Genomic DNA, 11,251 nt, shown 5'->3' with positions numbered 1-11,251 from the left:
TTGTCAATGTTCAACCTGTGGGCACACTTGGGGGTCCCAGACAGTTCCTACAGACTCAGAAATGGCCCTGTCAGCCTTCATGAACATTAACACCCAACTCTGGTTCATCTTATACAAATTTTGGCTCAGACACTGGCATGTCCCCCTCAAGGAGGTTTGCCTCTTTGCAAAGGTTTCTATTTCTGATCCAGTCAATACAAACCCCGCAACGGTATCAGGAGAGTTTCTCAAGTGTATGCACTTCTGTTAATGACAATCCTCAGTCAGAGCTGACCCTTCCAAAGACCGGTGACTAACGAGAAGTACGTTGCATGAGAATCTGGTGTGGTTAACTTACTTAGAGAAGGGCTAGGGTAGGGTGAATGGAGGTAGAAAGTTCTGAGGAAATTCTCATTAACATGAAAACGTCCTATCCCAGGTTTACACTCTTTTCAGCTGCTGGGTTGAGCTAGAGAAATGGTCCAAAGCTCTCTTGCATCTTCTCTCCAACTCTCTCGGTATCTTCCCTTCCTTCTTCTGTGCTGTGGCTCAACCAATGAACATGAACTTTGTCCTAGTAAGCCTAATCCAAAGTGTTTGGTGTGCCAGGCCACAATGTTCTCTTCAGACTTTAATTTTCATAGTTGGCTACACAGACAGTCCAAGGTGAGGCCATTTGAAATGAATGGATCAATTGGATTTATGTATCCTGGAAGTGCTGCCAGACAATGTCCAGGCCTCTTTTCTTTTCTTTTTTTTTTTTTTTTTTTTTTGGTACATGCTCCTAGCAGGAACCGAACGCAGGACTCTTTGGTCCACAGGCCAACGCTCCAACCACTGACCCAAACCGGCCAGGGCCAGGCCTCTTTTCTTAGGCAGAGATAAAAGCAATTATTATTACATGCCCAGTGGGAGAAAAATGAAGAATCTTCTGTACTATGTAATGGTCATCTACCAGTGATGAAGACGATGAATGCATTTTTTTTCTTTTTTCTAAAACAGCCAGCAGTCAATAACGGCATAGGTGCTAGAAAGGAAAGACTCCCCATATTCACTCACGGAGCCTTCTTCTCTACCAGCACACGTACACACACGCAGGTCGGCTTCATGGAAAACATGTGCTTTCTCAGTTCTCGTGGGGCTGAACTGCAAGGGCCAATCCTCTTTTCCCTTCGACTCTGGCATTCATCGCTCGTCCACAGCGTGGATATTGTCAAATCGCCACAGCTGGCTGACTTTCCCATCACACTGGCGCAAGTACAAATCTTTATTGTTTTCCTGCACCACGGCTTCCATGCATTTCCCAGAAAGAATGTGAACAATCATTCCATTCTGAAAAGAGAAGGGAAAGAAAGAAAACCGATCAGTCCCCCTCAGTCAGTCAGCAAAGAAGGACATTTGTAAGGTGCGTGCTGGTCATTAAGAGAATAACAGAGGTAATGTAAACTGGTCTGGTAAGGAACTGTAGTCTTTTGGTTAAAATACAATGCAATTTAGAAAGCTCTGAAATGTCGATATTATTCAGAGGCTTGGGGCCATTAATCCATTTATCTTTGCTGTGGTTGGTTAATGATACCATATCTTAGAGAGTTCTGGTTAGTAGAATGCCCAGTGTAAAAATCATGTGCAATCTTTGTATTGTATTGGTGAAATTAATTGTTGTCAGTGACTTGCAAACTTCTGCTTTAAAAACGATTTAATTTCATCTTTGCCCTTTATTAATCCTGCAATTTAGTACTGCTGTCACCAGGTTGCAGTAGAGAGTAAGACTTTAAGCATCTACTGGAAGCCAAAATGAGCCATGTTTCAAAAACTATCCCAAATCTACCAGATTTAATATTGAATCTAGCCATGCTCTTTACAAGGGGAAATTGATGTCTTTATAAAAAGTTAAACGGCCTTAACTGGCAATGCTGATAATGTCTGTTTATTTGTTTATTTATTATTTAGGCATTTTTGAGATATAATTCACATACTGTTTTATTTATTATTTTAAAGTTTATAACTCATGGTTTTTAGTATATTCACAGAGTATATGCAGCCATCACCACTATCTGATTCCAGAACATTTTCATCGCTGTGAAAAGAAAACTATTATTCCTTAGCAGTCACTTCCAATTCCTCCTTCCTTCCAGCCACTATAAATCACTGATATGCTTTCTGTATTTATGGGTTTGTCTATTCAGGACATTTCCTATAAATGCAATCATGAAATAGGTGGCCTTTAGTAATTGGCTTCTTTCACATTGCATAATATTTTCAAGATTCATCCATGTATGTTGCAGCATAAAACAGTATTTTCTCTTTATTTTTTATTGTGGTAAAAATATGTAACTAAAATTTACCATCTTAGCCATATTTGTAAGTGTAAATCTTAGTGGTGTCAAGTATATTCACGTTGTTGTGAAACAGATCTTCAGAACTCTTTCATCTTTCAAAACTGAAACTCTATATCCATTAAACAACTCCCTCCTCACCCCACCCCTAGTAACCACCATTCTACTTTGTATCTCTGTGAATTTAACTACTCTAGGTATAAGTGGAATCATACAGTACTTTTCTTTTTGTGACTGGTTTATTTACTTAGCATGATGTCCTCCAGGTTCACCCATGTTGTGGCATATGACAGAATTTTCCTCCTTTTTAAGTCTAAATAATATTTCATTGTATGTACATGTTAATCCATTCATCCATCATTAGACACTTGGGTTGCTTCTACCTGTTGGCTATTGTGAATCTATTAACAGTAAGTACATCATTCCTTTTTATGATGGAATAATAATACTTTGTCTAAGTCTTATTCTCTAATGCCTAAAAGATGATGTATGGCCCTGGCTGGTTTGGCTTAGCGGTAGAGCATTAGCCCATGGACCAAAGGGCTGTGGGTTTAATTCCTAATCAAGGGCATGTACCTGAGTTGCATGTTTGATCCTTGGCTCTGGTCAGGGCCCTACAGGAGGCAGCCAATCGATGTGTCTCTCTCACATTGATGTTTCTTTCTCTCTCTCCCTCCATCCCTTCCACTCTATCTAAAAACAACAACAACAACAACAACAACAAAAATCAATGGAAAAATATCCTCAGGTGAGGATTAACAAAGATGCTATTTTATTCACATGGCTATTTTTTTACATATTATTTTAAAATGCTGTTTCTAAAATGTCTTATCCACAGGACTTTCTCAGAATGATACTTTATAATCATTCACGAAAGACCTTAACTTGGTTTCTAAGACTTCTTTGAGTATGTGCAGGCCCCTTGAGTCCTGGGTTGACTTGTCACCAAAGCCCCGCAGGCTTCATTCTCAACTGCTTCTTGTGAGTTCAGTTCAAGTTCCCATCATGTGGTTTTACTCTTTCACAGCCTTCTTTAAGAATAGCAATGTGCAGAGTTCTGCTCATTTCACCCTCTTTATTCCCAAGAAGTTGAAGGAAAGAAATAAAAAAAAAAAAGATGCATGTATGTATATTTGCATATTGTTTGTATATTTATACCCTAACTTATTCCAAAAAGGATTTGTGGTGGAGAAAAAGTTGTGTATGGGCACTTAATGTTAATGTTGATACTGTCATCATTCTATCCCAATTCTGTATGGAGGACCCACGCACTCTCCCTAAGTACTTATATTTTACTTATTTTCTTTTTATTGATGCAAACTTCTGAAAAGGATCTAGAGTTTTTCTCCCCTGGGTAATAGGAATCAGGGTCTTACTAAAATGGTGACGTGTCCACAGTGGGATTTGCAAAGGAAGAAAGTGATACCTACATCGATATCTACATCGATGGTGGACGAGGGGAGAGCCTTTCCACTCTAAAACCACACTCATGAGCTGGTTGCCTGCTTCAAAAATGTACTCGTGGTCCTACTTGTGACCTAATAAACTTCAAAAAGGGACGGTCTCCACTCTCTGCCACAAACAAGGTCAGAGCTGTACAGAAACATGGCAAATGAGGACATTGCAAGATTCTGGTGGCCCAACGTTTCCGCAAAGCTGGCTTTACCTCCCGAGGCCTTAGTGCCAAGCCATTAATGCAAACAACAGAGGCACAGGTCTGAATGGTAATACCTGACCTCTGGAGGAGCTTGGACACGGCGCCGACCACCAGCACGGCCAAGCTCTTCTGAATGGAACACTTACCTCCTGGAAGTCCCAGTGCTGCGGGTGGATGGCAGGGCCTCCCATGGAGCAGTTCTGAAGAATCACCTGCTCGCGCCTGACATCGAAGCACAGGTGTTGTGGGCTGCCAAAGTGAATCTCCTTCCTGCCGGCGTGCTCCAGGTGCTGGGAGAGAGGGAACGATCGTTAGCACGGCCAGAAGATGTTTTCCGAAGCTGCAGATGAGGGAAGCAGAGCTCAGAATAGAGCTGAGGTCTAGGAGCAATCTTCAGATATTGGGGGTGGGGCGGTGGTCAACAAGACTGTATCTCATAGTCAAGTCCATAAACGTGCTGTCGGACTAGCCCTGGCCTCTGACGTTCCATATGCAGCTGCTCTCACATTCACATTCATACGTTCTGGTGTGTTCCTGCACTGTTCTATTTACTACATCATAGGTGAGGCCACAGAGAATGCTGGGTGTGCTCGGCCGGTGTGGCTCAGTGGAGTGAGCGTTGTCCCATGGACTGAGAGGTCCTGGTTCCATTCCTGGTCAGGGCACACGCCTGGGTTTCAGGCTCCATCCCAAGTAGGGGGCATGCAGGAGACAGCCAATCGAGGTTCCTCTCTCTTTCCCTTCCTCTCCCTCTAAAAAATCAATAAACACATATTAAAACATATTAAAGAAACATACTTAAAAAAAAAAGAATGCTGTGCTCTGTGAGTGTGCTCCTGAAAGGGCAGATGAGAAACCCCTCGGAGGCCCAAGTCAGCCACTCCCTAGAGAGATCTGACCCAGCCCTGCAACCAATTTTCCTGCTGGTAGTTGTATCTGCTGACCGTCCTCGCTCCCGGTCATTATCTCCTCGGTGCTTTGGAGTACTGGGCTGTGCACACCTTTGCAGGTGGGCGTCAACTGGGGGAAGTCAGTGTGCCTGGGATGGAGGACACATCCTGACAGCACCATTTTCTGTTTCTTCCTGCCAAGCACAGCCTGAACCAATTTTCACATGAGTTTTGTGGCTTGGGGACAGTGTCAGCTGCATGGGCATGGGACCTGTGCTGTCCCAAGAGGCCTCGTGCTTAGAAGGGTTTAATGTCTTGGTTTAATACACTTGGTTTAATGCTGTACTGTCACTGTCCTAAAATTCTTAATAAATGCTGAATTAGAGACATTTTCATGTTGCACTGGGCCCCACAAATTAGGCAGCTGGTCCTGCTGGTGGGTTCCCAGACCACACTGTGAGTGTAAATTTGAACCCTAAACCCACATTAGGTGCAGAGTTGTATTTAAAAATTCAGGGGAGAGTAAGTGTCTCCTACTCAAAGACCCTTATGGAGACAGGCAAGCTCCCTTGTCATGTGTGGATTTTTCTAGTCAAACTTTTCACAGTTTTTACACGGAAGCTGCCACCACCTTGGGCAGTTATTCCATAATGGAAATTTTGAAGAGAAGAGGAAATGCCCTAAGATATAGGAGATCTGTCTGATGACCAAGGGGCCCACATGGATGCTGGAATGACCCTGCTACATCTAGATGCTTCCCCTGACCCAATGGCCTTCTTCTTCTTTCCTTAGACACTTGGGATAGTCTCCCAGTGGCTGAGGGGCTGCAGGAAGAGACGGAGTTCCACCTTGACTCTCTCATTTAGCTTTCTGGGAATCATAAGCCAGCGATTTTAGAGCCCCATAGGCCCTAGGGGGCTTCAAGGACTCCATGAACCTTTGAAATTATTACAACTTTGTGTGGAAATTCTTATATGCATTTTCCTTGGGAAAGGGTCCTTAGAGTTCATCAACTTCTTAAAAACAAAACAAAACATGTAACCTGTAGCAAACATGTCTCATGCTTGACCTCTGAACTTCCAAACCCCACCCCTCCTTCTCCTCTTGCCCCACTTCTGGGTGAGCTCACGGGGAAGCCTGGTGCTCCCTTCTTCGGTGTCAGTGGGACATTCAAACCAGGTAAGCCCCCGCCGGAGCCTGGGAACCCTCATCCCAGCCCACCCCCAACCACGTGAGAGCCAGAGCCAGTCAGCCCTTCTTGCTGTCTCAAGCCAGCGGCAGACCTGCTGGGGAGCCTGCCCTGCTCCCCCAGAAGGTCTCAGTGTGTGAAGAACAAGGAGGCTTTTCATTGCCTCTTGTTGCATGTATGGAGTCATCCAAAAGCTTTGGGTCGGGGTTGGTCCTGCCCCCAGTAAGGCAACCACAAGATGTAACCTACAAAGGTTAAGAACCATATCCAAGGAGTAGACCAGTCACTAGACTGACCCATCCTTTCTGGGCCTGGATTTTAAGCAGGTACCACCTGGGTTTCTCAGTGTGTGTTTCAAATAGCCTGGTCTGTGTTGGGCTCTCTAGACCCATCAGCAGCACCTCGGGCTCAAGGATGGGCCTCTCCCTCTGGGTAGCATGCCTGCCAGTCATGCTCAGCAATTCTCTTTGGCTGCCCTTCGGGCCACAGCTTCTGTTGTCACCAGGGCAGCCCCACTCCTCTTGGGTACTGAGGACCCCAGCCGCACTGCAGAGGGGGCTTTGGGGAAATCTGTGGAGTTGGCCTTCAGTGCTGTCTCTTGTCCCTCCCCACACAAGACATCAGAGCCTCCATTCTGGGGAGAAGCTCCCGCCAGCCCTGGCATCCCAGGTGAGCTTGTGTGCTGTTTGCCTCCTCACCCCAGGGGTGTCTGTCCTCTGCTCCCTTCTTTCTGTGGAAAGAATTTCACAAAACACATTGCTCTGTGCATAAGAAATGTTCTGAACGAGGCCAGCGCTCTGAAAGCCGGAGCCAATGGCTCTGTCTGATGTGTGTGGGTCAGTCCTCCTCTGGCAAGGGGAGCGAGGCCATGAGTCCTGTCTGCTCCAAATCCAGCCCCTCCCCCCCCACCCATGGGGAGCGAGGCCATGAGTCCTGTCTGCTCCAAATCCAGCCCCACCCCCCCCGCACACACACACACACCTGGCTCCGTGGTGCCCTATAGGTCCCTCCCCCTCTGGGGTAAAGTGCTGGCTTCCATAGATTCCCATGAAATACCGGGGGGACACAGCACATCTACTCTGGACAGGACTCAGCATCAGAAAACGAGACCTCAGACTAAGTCACAAGTCACGGGTCTGAGGCGCCACTGCAAATGAGGACTATTCTCTGGGGTCCCTCAGTGCACTGTCAGTGTTGCTGAGCCTACAGCCCCTACTCGGTGACCCACTTTCCCCGCCTCAGGTTCTAGGTGGCTAATGACCTCGGACCGGTCCTGGTATTTCACAAATGGTACCCTGGTGGAAATCTGCCTGTGTACAGTTTTTCTTCCAACTCCGATTATAGCTTTTAATTTTAATAGGGAGCATTTCCATAAATTCTGGATTTTTGAGTGTCTTTGAAAATATTGGATGATTTCAAAATGCTGGACCCACTTTCATACAAATGAAACCATTTACTGAGGCTGGGACAGGGGCTGCCCTTTCACATGGCCGTGTGCTCCTCAGTCACAACAGCCTCCACCCAGCTCAAGGACTCATTTCCTATACCTGCCGGAACCCTGGAGGGCCACCGTCTAAGCCTCAGTTTCTCATCTGTCAGATAAAAGCATTGTCTCAAGAGCATTTCCATTCCCCTCAAGCTCATACTCTCTGATGATGGTCCATGTGCTTGCAGCTGGGGTGGGGTGGGTGGGGCTGGAATGGGGCATCACAGTGGGGGACTGTGAGCCATCGAGGGCCATGGGACCACGGAAAGGAGATGTCCCATGGGGGAGTGAGGGACATCCTATGGGAGACCACTTGCAGGTCTTCCCTGGTCATTACCCTGAGAACTCTGACCACCCACCTGCTGCTGCCGGCTGTCGCTGCAAGGGGCCAGCGTCACGGCACCGCCCAGGAGGTCCCCTTCTGCCTGGCAGTCTGCACAGAAGCCAAGTCCGGTGTTGTGGAGCTGAAAGTGGACATCCATACGGAAGTGAATCCCGCCCTCCGTGTAAAGACACCCTCTGTCAGTGCGGTTCCTCTCCTTCACTTTCTGGAGTGTAGCTCAAGGTGCCATGTTCAGGCCACAACAATGAGCAAGGTCAAGCTGAAGCCACTGACCCTAAGGGACAGACCTCCTGTCCTGCTGAGGGCTTCGGGGTGGGGTATGGGGCAACCCAGTCACCTCCCTCAGGGCAGGCACGGAAACCTCTGCAGCCCCACTGAGCTTGGACTGGTCGGCCATGGGCATAGAAGACCATGGGAACATCCAGTTCCTGTCTGGGGAAGCTGCCCACCCCTCCTCTTCCTCCTCATCTTCCCCAGGTCATGCCTTGCCTTTCCAGAGAACCTGGGCCTGCGTTCAGATGGGTACAGCTCGGGGTAGACGTTGGCCAGGAACCAGTGGAATGTTCGACAGCCCAGTCTCCTTTGCAGCTGCAGGCGATCCGTGCAGTCTGGCTTCTCAGCCTGGGGAGGAGAAGCACAGCCTGGGGATGGAGAATCTGTCGCATAGCAGAACTCATGTGGTGGAGGAGGGTTAGAAGAGGCAGAAGCTGAAGGATTGGGACAGAATGAGGCTGCCCCACAGCCCAGGGCAGCCGACGGGGAGAGGGCCATGCCTTAGGAGAAGAGGGTTTGGACGGAACAGAGTAGGATGGGTCTTCCTTAGAGAGAGCGGTGGGACCAGCAACACGGAAGGTGATGTCACTTCCTTCCCACAAGAGCTAACATCGTCAGTCTACAAAGACACAATGTCTAGGCTTTGATGACTTTTCTGAGGCAGCTGGCAAGATGTGATGGGGCTTTGTACCTTAGGCTGGTGTGGAACAACAGTATGATGGGCCTCACGGAGGCAGAAACTGACCCCAGGGCAACTGGGATGAACGAAGCTGGAAAATCATGGAGCAGGATGGAGACAAAGCCAATTTACCTTTCTTCCCCTCTAGGTGCTCATGTCCTCCATTAACAAATCCTCCCTTCAGGCTACACAATCTCTCTGTTTTGAGATTCTCCTTTAAAATACAATTGTCCTGGGATGGCTATCAAGGTAAGTCCTTAAGACTTTATTATAAATTAATGTTTGAGGCTGTATTGATAAGACATAAAGAACCCTACCCAGAAATTTAGTACCAAATCCTGGATATTTTTAGGGAAGAGAGAGGTACTAAGGAAAGATTTAAAAAACCAAAAAACAAAGAGAGAGAGAGAGATGATTCTTTCTTGGGGGGCGGCAGCTGGAGGTCCAAGGGTTCTAACACGAAGTGAGTTTGTTGTGATTTTACGTTTTCCCTTAGTCCTCGGATATAAATGTTGGGGAGAGCAGGGTCTGAGTGCCGGACTGAGCGCTCTCTGCATGCTCTCAAAGTACAATCCTCTGCGCACCTTCTTCGGAAATGCCCAAGGAACTTGTTTGGAATGCAGGTCCCTGGGCCCTGACCCCGCCGGTGATTCAGTAGGTCGAGGCACTTAATTTGCATTTAACCATTTATCCACAGAGGGTTTGAGAACAACTTCTCTAAGTCAGGAATTTCTTGTTTAGTCATCATATTTACCCATCAGTAAACCAAAGAGAGCTGTCACTCTTCCCTCTAAGGAATTGCTGTGGGGTTTTTTTGTTTGTTTGTTTTTTATCCTCACCCGAGGATATTTTTCCATTTTTTGTACAGATAGAGTGGGAAGGAGAGAGAGGAAGAGAGAGAGAGAGAAACATCGACATGAAAGGGACACATCGAGTGGCTGCCACCCGCACGACCAACCAGGGCCGGGGACAAACTGCAACCGAAGTACATGCCCTTAGCGGGAACTGAACCCGGGTCTCTCTGGACCACAAGCCGACGCTCTAACCACTGAGCCAAACCGGCCAGGGCTGCTGTGGGTTTTTGATAGTTTCTTCCCATTGTCAGTGTTCATTGGAGTCCTCCCAGCTCCTCTCTGGGGCTGGACTTTGCTACTAAAGCAGAGACACTCCTTCACGAGAGGTCCATCACCTTCGCCTTTCTTGGTGATGAGACAGACTGGTAAGTCTACCCAGCTTCAAATATGGGGGCATGCTGTCAATGACCTGGTGCAACCACAGAGATTTCAGGATCTCAAAACTGAAGTGAGGGTTTGGGGAGTGGGGCATGAAGGGGGATGGAAGGATAGAAATCATTACAGCAAAATGAGTGTTTAGCTATTTAGATTTAAAGTAAATGCATGCTATCAAATACCTACAAGGAGGCAGGGATATTATTTAAACCTTGATGTTAAAGTAAGCAATAGGACATTTCTAAGACATGAATTAATAGAAATTAATAAAAAATGTCAGAAAAAGCCCTGGCTGGTTTGGTTCAGCGGCAGAGCATCGGCCCTTGGACCAATGAGTCTCGGGTTCGATTCCGACCAAGGGCACGTACCTCGGTTGCGGTTCGTCCGCAGCCCCGGTCGGGGTCGTGCAAGAGGCAAGCCGTCGATGTGTCCCTCTTATGTCGATGTTTCTCTCTTTCTCTCTTCCTCTCCCTCTCCCTCCTTCCTACTCTGCCTGAAGAGAAATAGAAAAATATCTTTGGTGAGGATTTAAAAAAAAAGTCAGAAAAAAAGTTCTCATTTACCAGTAGGAGGTGCTATTCTTCTTGTGAATGTCATCAAATGAACATGGACCAGGGTGTGCACCACACTCATCAGTGTGGGCTGAGCAGGGGCTTGCAGGAGCTCTTACAGGACCTGGATGGGTCCTAGAAATCTTACCTTTGGAGCCCCCACTCCCACATGACACAACATTTGTGTCACTCCATAGGAACTAAAGTTGAGTAACAGTTGACCAGCTGAAGATACAGTGCTTGTGGACTTTAATTCAGTGTTTAAACATCTTTATTTTCTGTGGCTTGTTTTGGATCCTTCGTGATTACTTTTATGCTTATATTTGTTTCATGTCTCGGATAATTTCACAGCCTTGAGCACTTTGCTCAGGACAAAAGGCCCCTGAGACCTGTTCCATCCCTTACTTCCTGCCCAGTCTCTCCTTGGGGCCCACGATGAAGGACTGCTTCCCATAGATGCCATCCCACAGACACCAGCGGGTTCCAGGCCAAGACCAGCTGCAGTGCCCCCTGGAGATGCTGAGAGAGACGGAGGACAGTCCCACCAGGTAGAAGAGCTGCTTGAGAGGGACAACTCAAGGGAAGCACACACCAGAAAGCTTCTGTTTTCCTCTAGACAGCTGGTGGCCATGTAGTAGG

The 11,251-nt window shown here is 47.1% G+C and overlaps 1 protein-coding gene across 1 annotated transcript in view; it reads right to left on the bottom strand.

Moving 5' to 3' along the window:
* Positions 1-813: 813 nt before the first annotated feature.
* GALNT15 (polypeptide N-acetylgalactosaminyltransferase 15) overlaps positions 814-11,251 on the bottom strand; it is a 39,858-nt gene continuing 29,420 nt past the window's right edge. The window contains exons 7-10 of the mRNA XM_036266809.1: positions 8,370-8,501; positions 7,897-8,001; positions 4,119-4,262; positions 814-1,311 (exon numbers count right to left, since the gene is read on the bottom strand). Coding sequence (XP_036122702.1) covers positions 1,165-1,311; positions 4,119-4,262; positions 7,897-8,001; positions 8,370-8,501 — 528 coding nt within the window. The 3' untranslated portion in view covers positions 814-1,164. The remainder of the gene's footprint in view (positions 1,312-4,118; positions 4,263-7,896; positions 8,002-8,369; positions 8,502-11,251) is intronic.

This window comes from Molossus molossus, unplaced genomic scaffold (assembly GCF_014108415.1).
Source record: "Molossus molossus isolate mMolMol1 unplaced genomic scaffold, mMolMol1.p scaffold_m16_p_18, whole genome shotgun sequence".
Classification (NCBI taxonomy): domain Eukaryota; kingdom Metazoa; phylum Chordata; class Mammalia; order Chiroptera; family Molossidae; genus Molossus; species Molossus molossus.
Note: the sequence above shows the minus strand (reverse complement) of the source record. Positions and strands in the feature narration are given on the sequence as shown.